At 41.6% G+C, this 13793-nt stretch overlaps 1 protein-coding gene across 1 annotated transcript in view; it reads right to left on the minus strand.

Annotated features, from left to right (window-relative positions):
• Window positions 1-13161, minus strand: part of htra4 (HtrA serine peptidase 4) — a 28255-nt gene extending 15094 nt beyond the window's left edge. The window contains exon 1 of the mRNA XM_049579906.1: window positions 12712-13161. Within this exon, the coding sequence (XP_049435863.1) occupies window positions 12712-13135 (424 nt within the window). The 5' untranslated portion in view covers window positions 13136-13161. The remainder of the gene's footprint in view (window positions 1-12711) is intronic.
• Between the last annotated feature and the right edge of the window lie 632 nt (window positions 13162-13793).

The following is a 13793-nucleotide window of genomic DNA, read 5'->3' on the forward strand; positions in this document are numbered from 1 at the left end:
ATGTATAAAATATACAGAAAACAGCAAGAGGTTAGATAGATTCAGATTTGACATTGATTTGTTATCATATGAGTAAATACTAGGTTGCATTTTCACACATATCTTATTTCTCAGGCAAGTAATGGCATATCATTGCTCTACTGCTTTTATCATCAGATTTTATTGGTATTAATTTAACTGAGATCATGTACTTCAGCACAAACAAACCTCTTCATAAAAACAAAGATCAGATTATAGAGAAGTCTGTGCCAAAGCCATCTATTCATCTCTGCTACCTTGCCACCACTTTACTTATACGGTTTATTAGCTGTTTTTATATCTGATAGAGCTGAAGACTTGAGTGCCTACAAGAGGAAAATGGAAGGTCAAACCTCAACAGTTTAAAGCTTGTAACGGGTTGGGTTTCATTTAAAATGCAATCTGCTGTGGACACCTGTGTTTGTGTCACCTAAGGGCAGTGCAATCTCTTCCCTGATAATATCTTCAAAATTCTCCTTCTCTGCTCTCTAAGCAAACAGGCAATCCCTCTCCTGAAGCCACCGCATTCTGACTGATGCTGTGTTTACAGAGTTGCACAAATGAACTTGTCTCTGCAGAAACAGCCTTAAATGCAAATGCCAGGGTGTCTATTGCCAAGAGCTACTTTGGCAGAACACCAACTTTTTTTGCCTGTCAGAGAGCTCTACCAACAAATCAACAGTAGCCTATGCTCCCTGCTGGCAGCGAGATCCTGTAGCTTTCCCTATCCTCTTAATTACACTGTGCGGCTATGCCAACTTGTGCAATTGTGAATCATCCATCAGATGAATACAACTTATAGTTGACATGTCGTCAATCTGTTGTCAAATTTCCAAACTGTAAAACAAGTGTAGATTTGCTTAGGATGCTGTGCAGATCACACACTGGATTCAGCATTTCCATCACAGTGGGTCATTTCAGTGTTACATGTGTTAACATTTAATGGTCTTCTCAAACATATACAGCACATTTTTAGTTGCGATATCTTGTTGAAACATGTTGTACTTAAAGGTAGCCTGTTGAGCTTCTGGCTACAACTAGTGCTATGGAGCAATATTCTTTAGACTAAGGGCCTTTCCCAAACCCCCCCTTACACACTGTCACTACCTACTTCCACTTTGTTTCCGCATTCATGCAGAGGGTCTGCCACACTGAGTGCAGCAGGGAGGAGAGGTGGGCTATAAAACCCTCCAACAGCAAGCCTGCACCGATGCCAACTTACTGACTTACTTGTGCGACGCCTTTCTGTGTTCAAAATGAAGATGCTCTACAAAATAGTGTTCCATGTGTACATAAAATGACTTGGCCAACAGACATGACAGACTACATGATGGTCCACGACCACGTAACAGGGACGCTTGTGGATATAAACTAGTATTAGGGACGCTTGTGGATATAAACTAGTAACGGGATGCTTGTGGATATAAAAAAGGGACAAGATGGTCGCAGAGTTTCTGCTGGACAGGTATTTTTAGTTTGCCTCTAAGTTTGAATCCACATGGCGGCACAACCAATGCTTGCGGCAGCCTCTGTGTACACCGGCGAAGTAAATTCTTCAGTGCAATACGCGAGTTTCTAACAGACATTAGAAACCGCTGGAGAGATCTAACGCTACAACCAAGAGAGCTCAGGATGTGTAGCAAGCTTGGCCTTCTACATCGAGCTAGCCCTGAGATGACCGTGGTTTCGCCTGGAGTTGCCCCGACGCGGAGACGCTGGCAAGGCTGTGACGGACGCTTAGTGGGGGAAGGGGGAGGGGTTAGCTCTATGCTAAAAGCTAACCTCTAGGCAGCTCTAGGCTAAGAGCTAACCCCATCAAACCAGCTGTTCCCAGATTAGATTACATCCGACTGTGGAGATCCACTCACCAAGGAGTGAGGGACTGCTGCGTCCTTGTGTTCGCTGAGACATGGATGAATGGTAACATATCAGACTCTGGTGTTGAGCTAACAGGGCTAACACTACATAGAGCAGACAGAGAGGCTGCATCATCTGGTAAGCTCTGTGGTGGCGGTCTGGCAATATACACAAACAATTCATGGTGTTGTGATGAAGATGATCTCCCAGTTCTGCTCTCAGGATGTGGAGTTTTTGACTGTGAAATGTCGACCCTTTTCATCTTACTATTATACTATATGTTCTTTCTTAAATGTTGCACAAATTGTTTTTAAATGTTTTGTTTCTTTATGCTCATTTTGATTTTGTGCTGCACATAAAAATGACAAATAAAGAAGTTCAGTTCAGTTCATAACATTCTATATGACAACACAGCATCCAGTTGCTAATGGTTAACGTTAGCCTACTGTAGCGTAGCCTCTGAAACATTATTATCTTCCTTGTGCGTTTCCACTTACTAGTAACGTTAACACTACTATCTAACGTTAGCACTGTAACCTTATTCTAAAACTCATCAGTCATCACTGACTCCAGTTGAGTTTTAAAACTCTGAGGTTGCGTCTGACTGTCTCAGTTGTAACGTTACACTCACTCTCCTCTTCCAAGTAACGTTACCTTGCCAATGCCTACGTCTATCATGGACGTAATGAGGATGTAATGGAGGAGGGGGGAGTAGGCCTTTGGAGGGAGGTGGAGTTGCAGGAGGAGGGGGATGGGACTTTGGAGGGAGGTGGAGTTGCAGGAGGAGGGGGATGGGACTTAGGAGGGAGGCGGGAGTTGTGGATGTTCAAATGTTTTTCTAAGTGCTGTGTGAAATGCAAGAAAGATAAGAGTTCCTTTAACAGGCCAAATGGGAGCAGATCAAAAGTAAAAATAGAAAAACATAGAGGGAATGAGAAATAAAGGCCTGTGTCATGAAATGAGATCTGTTTCTAATGTAGTCTGTTTTAAATGAAGCTGGTAGCCTCTGCAGTTGTGGTAAGTAAAGCCCCACCACTATTTGTGAATTTTATTCCTTTACATTCTTCTTCATTATGAAGAAATAACATTCTTTGCTAGCTTGATGCTAATCACAGTATTCAACAGGTTGCTTAAGTGCCCCTGCTGTTTCACACCATCATTTTTCCCTTTTACTCCATCGTGGTAACATCCCTAGAGGAAATATCAAAAAGACTGGGGCGTTGTTGCCAGTCGTCAGGGGCAGCTGATCATAATGGCTGTGACGGGAGATATCGTGGAAGACAAAAAGAAAATCAAACATGTTAGACTTTCTGTTGGGGACGTCATAAGGCATCCCAGACATGGCGCTGGTTGTCGTCTACTACGACACACTACACAAAATAAAACAATGGATTATTATTGTTGTTCACAATCTATACTGACACCGCTGGGCTATAATCAGGCTGAGATCATGTAATCTGAACCCGGCATAAGAGAATTTGGAAACATTTTTATTTGAAGTAGACAAATATGAGGACTTTGTGTCAAAATTTGAGAGTTCTAACAAAAATTCAGCAAGTGCTTGGACATGAAGTGTTACAATCATCCCGTGTCTTCCCTTATAAAATCAAAATAAAATAAACTTCAAAATAAAGTTTACCAAAAAACAAAACTATTTGCACAGAAAGAGAGAGAGATTTTCTTTGATCATAAAGTCCAGTGTTACTCTTCAATTCTTTGGTTTATCAGGGTGTGAACTACACTGCAGACTGAACTCTCTTTACAGTGACAGAGTGAGGCCTGACTCATCAACAGGTCCAGTGCAGGTTGAATGCACATCAGCAGGTATGCTTTGTTACTTTTCAGTTCAAAAAGGTAGGAAGGTTGCAGAAACAATAGCGGACTTTAATAACAAAAGCTGGTTCCAGTCATCAAGGTAAATCCAGGAACCACATAGGGGAGAAGCAAAACTAAATTAAGAACTAGCCAGTATGACACGAGGAACGCATGACAAACCAGGGAATGAAGCCAGAAACACAAACATCATGACAATGAAACAGGGAAAAAACAAACAGACTAAATGCACACGGGGAGGAGAGTGTTAATGAGGGATAGGTGACGTCAGGGCTAATGGAGGAACAGACAAATCAGGGCCGAGCAGACAATCACAAAGGCGGGAAAAGACGCAAAGGCAGGAAATAACACAAGACATGACACATGAGGATTTACCTTCTCTCTCTCTCCCTCCTCTCTTACAAACACACACACACACACACACACACACACACACACACACACGTCTTACATCACGCACACAAAGCGGCTGTATAGGCCTATATGCCAACATTTTTGGCTCATCTGGTCCTCATCACCCTGGTTACTGTGTGGCAGTGCAATGTGATGAGACGTACTGACAGGCCTCTTCATGTTGCTTTTTGTGAGTCACAAGGCCACATTGTCCTCAGTTTACCTTCACTATGCTGGTAACATGGCTTACATGGGTTGGGGTTTTCTTATTCATTTTCCCTGCTGCTGTCCCAGTACAATGGAGGTAAATGGAATTTATTATTTGTGATGCTCACAACATTAGAAAACATACTTAAAACAAAAAGATCAACATCTCTTTGGAAACACAATGCCACCATCACAGAACCCACTGTCAACTGTTTTATGGGAACTATTTTTTTTTTAATCTTTTTTTTTTTATATTTTTATCTGCATAGCAGTGATCTCCTCGGTGGAGGAGTTTCCCCCCGAACACCCGTCTGACCAACTGCGAGCATCACCATTGAACATGAGCACACTGATTGGCACATAAGTATCAATCATGCCATCAAATCCTCATTTTATAGCTTTAAGTAACTTAAAACCAAACTTATCAGAAAAACGAACACTTGAACAAATATCAGGGACTACCGTAAATGACAGGAACCATCTTTTGGATCAATTTATTTGACGTGTACCGTGAGTTTTAGTTTGGCTCATGTTCCATTCACCCTAAGTGTACACAGTCAACTGGGCATAATCATTGTAAATATCATTAGTGTTAGCTAAAATTAGAGTCAATTGACAGACTACGATATGTATGTTGATATTTTCACTGGCCTCCATCCATGCATACTACTGTATACTAACCTGTTTTCTGGCGTGCTTGTGATGTCAAAGGTGACACACCAGTTAAAAAAAACAAAACAGAAAGATATACTCTATGCTCTGGTCTACTGGCAATGAACAAGTTTACTGACTATTTTAGCAGGTTTTCCCGCATTTAAAAAATAAAAATAAATAAATAAATAAATAAATAATTATATATATATGTATATATATATATATATATATATATATATATATATATATATATACATAGAATTTTGGTGGGCAAATGGTATTACTATCTTTCTGGACCCTCATTGAGAATAGATGCACCGCAGAAGAGGTGTAAAAGTGCAATATGGCGGTATAACACTCAGCCAACACCAGGGAAACCAGGTTGTAATACATGCAAACAAGGTGTCAGCATGGGAGGAGCAATGGCAAAAACTAAAAATACCTTAAACCTGTGGTCTTACTTTAGAGTTTGTCACAGTGCGCTGTATGACACCATACACATACAACAAAATTAGTGTGTACACAGGTTTTTTAAAAACCTGCTAAAAATAGGCGAAAGACTCCTTTCCCAATGCCAGCAGACCAGAGCTGTGTACACAGCTTTGCAGTAGATGTGTATGCCTTTCTCTGTGTGTGGGGCATTTTTTTTGGTGTGTCATGCTCAACGTCACAGACAGGCTGGAAAACAGGTGAACAGTAGAGAGGAGCATGAAGGCCTATGAGAAGATTATGGTGGTTACTTCATATTATATAAATTGTAATGCAGTCTCTCTGTCAAACTCAGTGCAGACTTATTTGGATTAAAGTTTGAGTGCTGCTTGGGTGGAGATGGAGGTTGGTTTGTGGTGGCGTGTCACTGCATCTCGCTGGAGCCGGCCATTGGTGATAAATACCCATGACTACTGCAGAGTTATTTGACCCAGGTGTGAATGCCAATTAAAACCATTCCCATTGCATTAAAAAGCCAATTGTTAGCGGGTGTTTTATGCAGTGGGAAAGGGGCTGCACAGAAGAAACAGGACACTGAATCTCAGCAGACAACAACGATGGCTCTAAATTAATAGAGAAACTAATTAAAGAGATGACAGTCAGCTGTTCACAGTGGTCTCTGATGTTGACTTTGGCACCTCGTGGCTGCAGCTGAACCACCATACCCACTGAAAAGTGAGAAGTATTACCACACCAAAACGCTGCATGATGGTCACCACAAGGTTGGTGACAAGATTAAAGCCTTGTTCCAACCAAAGAACACTGGCTACTAACTCATTCATTACAGACTGTTGGTCTGGATCAACAGAGTCACTGATGAGCCAAATATAACACTTGATTCAGCCATAACAATTCATTAGCATCCTGCATCATTGACCGTGCTGAAGATGCGACTTGAAGATGATGAAGGGCTCTCGATACAAGGCACCAGGACGCTGAGGCAAATCATGAGGGAAAGCCTGATCAAATGTTTCTCATAACTTAAAGGAATAAAAAATGATGCTGGCATGTGTCATTGTCATTATAAGAATCATGCATTCTGCTGTGGCTGAAAGAGGATGAGGAAGGTGCAACACAAGAGACCAGTCAAGATGAGTATGCTGCTACAGAGGGAGCCATTGAGGAAGAGCAGGTTGCAACAGATGGGTCCATAAAAAAGACAGAAACCCCAAAAGGCAACAGAACAAACATCTTGTCATGGTTGTACTGATGAGATGTTCAGTGTTCTGCTAGGACCTAGTCTAGCCACCAGACAATCAGAGATCTCCGCCTTCTGATAGTCTGAGGACACTCCTTTCTAAAGTGTGTTTAATACACCGGCGAAAACAGCCGGCAACAAAGCAACGCCTCTTGCACTTTTGAAAAGGACACGCCTTCTCGGAAATGTGCGCTCCCCCTTTTTTCATCCGCAAGGAAACAAATACACAGAGAGCTTGAAAATGGATGCTGAGAGATTTAACTCCGTTTTATCAAACGTGTGCTCATCCATAAAGAAAATATGTTTTCCAGCGGATGTCTTAGTTACAACATGATTGAGCTAACTGGAGTAGTTTCATGTCGTATCCGACAACGGGAGGCTTTTAACAGATGACGTCCTGATGTTAGCTTTGCTGCTAGTGTTAGCTGTCCCTGTCAGCTGCAGCCATTGTGATTTCCCAAAACTGAATAAATACCACACATAGCAACACAAAACTGCTTTGCTAGCTCAACCATGTTGTAACTAAAATATCTGCTGGAAAAATTATTTTTTTCACGGACCGTTTATTGAGTTATTACGTATTACAGACACTGCTAACGGCTAAGAAATAGTAATGTTCGTTCAATCATTGTGTGTATAGACTTTACAAACATCGGATTAGTCTAAACGGTGATACAGTGATATGAAAAATGTGATTAACATCTATATATAGATATAGATATAGATAGATATAGATATATAGCTTAAAGCTCTGCTGGTTTTCTACCCGAAAGTATTTGTAAACAACAAGGCGATTCCCTCTAGTCCGGCCGGATGGATGAGTCATGGCCTTGTAAAAGATTATGTTTGTTTCTTTTAGTTGGCGAGAATGTGTCGCCGCAAACGCGACACACATCCACTAACTTTGACGGCATTTTCTGCGAGCACGGCTGAGCCATTTTGTACCGCTACACGTGTTTCTAGTGGGACTGTGTTTACAAGCACAAGAGTTCAGCGAGCCACCGAAGGACCGCCCTGCGGGTTTACTATTGGTTCTGCAACGTAGGGAGTTTTTTTAAACTCTGAAATTGTATCCGCCCATCTAAACACAAAATCAGGGAGAAAGTCATCAGTCTTTAGTTAAGCAAAGCGTCTAAAGACTGACTTGTGAGTCTAGCTAGGACCCAACACCCCCCTTAAAGATGAGTTACAGCTGTATCTGAACGACAGGCGCAAGAGGGATCAACTCCAGTGGTGTACACAGAATGAAGGACACTTCAGGCTATCGTTTCTTTTTTCCCCATCCTAGTTTGTTTTTGCATTGGTGAGCATGCTGAGCAACTCTGCTGTACGCACCATAGTCTGGTGCTGCTGATTTGGGACTACAACACCCCATCTCTGAATACGAGGTTGTGTCTGGCTTATTTTAGCATAAAGGCTCATAGCTTCAGTACAGGACTTTGGTTTAGGTATCATAATACACCTTTTTTTCCTCCTCTATTCTATCCAAAAATAATATAATGCAACATACTTATCAGTGTTTTAGGACATAAATAGTGCAGTTTTTTTACTTTCATGGTTGAAAAATATAAAGATTGTTGCATGTCAAGAGCAAAATTACTTATGAACAGTAAGTTGCTCATGTAACTGTTAGATTTTTTTGTAGATAGCACCAGGCACGTGCACAGATAGACCCCAAGTGGTGCTCAAGCACCTGCCCTTTTGCCCTCTGACTAGATAAGTGCCTTTTAAAAAACCCAACAATTTTATAGTTTAGTTTTTAAATTTGGCCCATGACATCAATTCCTAATTAAAAGTGTGCTGTATGTCTGACAACTGCATTTGAGTCAAGTCCCTGCCCCTTCCTCTTCAAACTTCACTTGTGCCAGCCGCATGCAAATCACTGCAGAGCAGCATCACGTCTCTCTCATCTGCTGTCATGGACAGCCAGGTAACAATAGTGTTTGCCCTAAGTCTCGGCATAGGTTGTCACTGCTGTGAAATGAAACCACTATCAAAATGTCTCAATACAGCCAGTCTAACTTAGGCAATTACCCACCATTGACAACAAGCAAGCCTGGCGTAAAAAACAACAGCATCTCCCTACAGCTCTCTGCCAGATTTGTTTTCACCAACTGCCCAGTGCGAGCAGAGACAGATGGTGAATTGCTTTCCCACTTACACATCTCTTTAAACCAAAATTCAACTTGATAAAAAAGTTTATGTCTCCCACGTCGTGTCTCTGATAATTAATTTAAACAAAAATGACATGCAGTTTGGGGCTGCGCTGTGTAAAGAGTGCCGAGGAGTGCAGGGCTGCTCGGTTCTGTTCTCTGGGATTCTTAAACAATATTTAAATCTGTTTTAGAGGATAATTATAAGATTTAGTACGTGACTGTTTTTAAAAGAAAGGAGGAGAAGAGAGTGAGGAGAGAAGGGAACAAATTGAGAAAGGATTGGAGAATAAAGAGAGGAGAGGAGAGGAGAGGAGAGGAGAGGAGAGGAGAGGACTAATTGTAGCCTAATTGCTGCAGATGAACATAAGCCTACCATGCAGTTTGGAGGGTAGACTGGTTGGTTGATTTATTATATTATTTATTCAGAGAACAGCATGTTTCAATTTTGTGTAAAGATTTGTTGATTGTGATGATTATTTATTTTATAGAGCACTAAAGTGTGCACAATGTGGCACTGTTTTCTTTGTTGTTGCCTGATTTAAATAAATAATTAATGTAAAAAGTGAATGGGTATGTGTAGCAGCTGCTTAGTGTTTAAAGTATAGATATTTAGACACCTTATACGTAAGCTAGACAGAAATTGCACTACCTGTTACTGTGCACAAATGTTCTGTGAGTGCTTAGGCCTTAAGCTCAGGAGAACCTCTGTGACAAGATGTCCCGCTCTTCCCAACTAGAAAAAGAAATGTGGATTTTTACATACATCCCTTACAGCTTTATCCATCGGCTATCTCAGTTCACTTTGATCACATCACAAAATTTCTTTTCAGACAGACTGCTACGACTTGTAACCAGGATTTATTAAAAGAACATTTTTCTGTTTCTTATTTATTCTATATTTTATGGCCGCCTCTACATTATATGTCTGTGAGCTTTTGCATAGATGTTTGTATAGGAAAGCATTGGGAGGTCTGATGGGTAATGAATATTCTCTCCTCTGTGGACAACTATGATAAGAAAGTGCACATTACAAAAATGGATAGAACAAGATAGGACAATGAAAAGGATATATTTACACAGCGGTGATATGCAGGGGCCTCCTCAGGGGGATATCATTGAAGAATCATTGAGAGAATTTGTGACTGCATTTTGTCTTGTTGCTCTTGTGAGCATGAATATGCAGAACATTGGAGGCACACTTTATCAAGCTTTTTGGGAAGACATTTTCCAGATATGTTTCCTTTTCAAGAGTCTTGTGCAGTCTCCAGAATGAAGAATGGAGCCTCTAAAGTCATATTAAAGAAGAATGATGATGATGAGTGGGGGTTTTGGAGTGACACACACCAGGGAAATAAAAACAAAACCTGACTATATTTTAAACCTTAATTTGTTCAGTAAATGTATATGGAGCACAGTGACTCTCTTTTTAGCAACATAGTTGCTTCTGTCCTGGATGTCGGATATTTGGGATTTATATCAGTGGCTCTGGATCTATTCAGCTTCTGTACCCAGTGGCACCCTCAGAATTTTTTTATAGGGGTGGCCAGATGGAGTCACCAAAAATCTTAGGGTGGCACACCAAAACCAAAAGCCATTACTGAACTTCAGAAATTCTATTGTGCTGCTATATTATATAGGCAGGTTGAAAGCTATGTCAATATGAGAGTCAAGAAATCACACACTTGATATACTTTATTTTCTTATTTTACAGTTAATGCTCCCATTGGCTTCTGTCAGGCTTGGGCTCGGTACACCCACTAGTGGGTACTCGTAGATGTGAATCAAGATTCTGTTACTGATTTGATATTTTAAAATATTTTCACAAACATATTGTAGTGTACTGTTTAGCTGTAAAATGAGGAAGTCTGTGACCCAACCGAAATGTTGGAAATAGTCGACCAGAGTACCAAGCATTGCCCAGTACGGCTAAACAGTACACTATGATATGTTTCTGAACACATTTGAGGTGGGAAATAGGCAAATCAGTAACAGAATATTGATTCATATTGGATCAATGCTGCCTTGTTTGACAGTTTGACTACAGTTTACCAGCTGCCGGTTCACACCAATGCATTCTCAGAAACCCATCGGCTGCATTCAGCGTCTGACTTCTGGCAGACGGTGATACAGCCTCTGGGGGCAGACCCCTGATTTTTTGGCATTCTGGTTTGATTTGGGCGGAAGAGGCAAATTTCCGTTTCTGACTTCCGTTTATATATAAGTAAATAAGCTGAACCATTGTGATGGATTCAGAGTTTGCAGTGACGCCAATTATGTTCCGCCTCGTTAGTTCACCTCACGGACCGTTTAACCTGGCAACAACTGCAGCCGGCTCAAACATGATTGGTCAATGTCACATGGACTACAAACAGCCTACAAACGGAAACCAGGGCTCTTCAGCTCTTCTTCCGGAGGCAAGATCTCTGAGGTTTGCCTACAGACTCTACATTCACTGAATGTAGAGTCTGTATATGGAGACTAACACCAATGCAACCAGATGAGACAGTGTATCATCTCTATGTAACAAGCCCTTGAACTCCCATTCTGATTTCCAGCTTTTCACAGGCTTATTTTGTGACTGAATATAATTAGTAGCTTCTTAAAATATTAATAAGGATACAATACTGGCTACAGCTGAATGTGTAGTAGTGATGAACCATCAGATAGACTGTTTTCATAAATACACCACAATGATATCAAAAACCAATCAGTTAATCAGTCAGTGAGAATGTGTGTGTGTGTGTGTGTGTGTGTGTGTGTGTGTGTGTGTGTGTGTATGGGGAGGCATAAGCTGCAGCAGTGATCCACTGTCTAACACTGGCACACCGTGAGGACAGAAACAGAGGGCTCAGGAGGGACGGAGCACCTGCCACAGCAAGAGAACATGCCGTCTGCAGTCACTTTGACTTGACCAGCAGACTTCACTACAAGCCAACTGACTGTTGAAACAGGTGATGTGCTTAAAATTCTAAAACCATCCGTCAGCCATTTGGCCAGCTGAGTTGCAAGTGACACCATCAGGCGGCCTGAGTTAAGCTCAGACCGGCCAGTTCACGCCTCTGCAACTTTTCTGTGCAACGTTCTAAAATGGTTTCGTCTTGTCACGAATCTCTGGTCTGAACTGGGCTTTAGAAGCATTACAAGGCAAGAGTAGGCAGAGGAATATGACTTTTTATTTATTTTTTACATGTTATCCATCTCATTCAGTGCTGTGTGAATATGATGACAGTTTCAACAAATATATGATTTTTTTTTTAATTTTTTATAAAAATGACCAATTACAGCTTTAAAGGCAGCAATTTCTGCCTCCAATTATTTTCAATTATTTTCATGAGGGGGGCCAGTGGGGGCCAAGCAATTGTACCAGGTGGCCATGGCCCCCCTGGCCACCTTCTGGGTGCGCCACTGACAGGTGAAAACAGCTCTGCTTTCCTGCTGTGAGTTAGATGAGAAGTTTGATACTCCTTTAATTATCTGTGTAGTAAGACTACAGCCTGGACTGGGAACAGCTTTCCTGACTCAGTCCTAGGGTACCAAAATCCACCTAACAACACCTTTAAAGCTCACTATCTGACACCTAAAATGTGCTTTGGTAGTCTACCGAGGTTTGATACATTGCTATAATAACCTTATCCTCAGTTATCATTATTATTATTATTATTATTATTATTATTACATTGGGCCAATTATTTGTAGAACTATGCTAGTAAAAGCAAAAGCAACAGTACCCTTACATGATTGTAACATTTTATATGTAGCTAGGCTATATACCTATACCTATATTGATCATAAACTAATCAAACAGCCTACTGATTCAAACAGCAAACTGATGATGTCATCTTAAATAACTTAGAACAGGTAAAAAAACATTCATATTATTCAAAGGAAAGAAGTTAAACCACTCACCTGAGTCACACCAACCTCTCTGGATCAAAATGACCGTGGGGGCCTCATCGAGCTCGGCTCTCCTGTTCTCGGCTCTCAGACGGCAGATGCTGGGGTAAGTCCTGCCATCGCTGCCGCACACCGGGCCGGAGGAGGCGCACACACAGGAGCTGTGGATCCCACCGAGCTTCCCCGGGACAGACTCGCACAGCAGCCCGTCACCGCAGGAGAGGCCGCCACCGCTCAGATCCCCGCAGGCGTCCCCCTCCCCGGCCGCGCACACCACGCAGCAGCTGCATCCATCCTTCACCTGGCCGTAGTAACAGGCCTGCGGCGGGGCTGGGCACTGAGAGGTATCGCAAACCTGCGGGCAACTTTGTCTTTTTCTCAGCACAACAGCATGAACTGCAGAGGTGAGGAGAGTGAAATAAACCACGAGCTTCATCCTGGCAGAAAATCTATTCACAGCAGGCTTCCTCTTGTCAACTCTGTAGGTGTAGCTATGATGTCTCTCTGCACGTGTCCATACTGATCAAGTTCTTCCAGGTACAACCCACACCACCTCCACCTCCACGCAATAATATCTCACAACCTATAGAACAGGTTGAGTGCAATTAATTATCTCCTAGTAGCAACATGCCGGTCCTGGATTCTCTGCCATGTTCCTGTATGCTGTATGGAATGCAATTGCATCAGAATTTATGATACATTTTTATGTTGAGACCCAAAGGGTATGAACTGTCTCCTCGTGCCTCTCATGGAGACAAAATGATATGTGATGATAGGTGGAGCCTAGGTTTTCTTTTTACTGTGTGGTTTACAATCAAAGAACTGGCATTAAGTGCTGAGGCGAACCTGGGGGCCAACACTGTCACATTATCAGTATGCCTAATTGACATTTATGGTCCCAGTGCAGATGGTGTTTTATTGTATTCTTCATAAATATGTGAAAAACATATTTTTGGAGTTGTCATGGCATGTCACTTAAAATCACTTTATTTATAACCATAGAATACAATATTATGTAGGCTTATATCACATTTCCCATCAACCCTGTGCTGTACTTACACTGGACAGGTTCAGTTAGTATTAGTTTTTCTACT

Source organism: Epinephelus fuscoguttatus, linkage group LG6 (genome assembly GCF_011397635.1).
Source record: "Epinephelus fuscoguttatus linkage group LG6, E.fuscoguttatus.final_Chr_v1".
NCBI lineage: Eukaryota > Metazoa > Chordata > Actinopteri > Perciformes > Serranidae > Epinephelus > Epinephelus fuscoguttatus.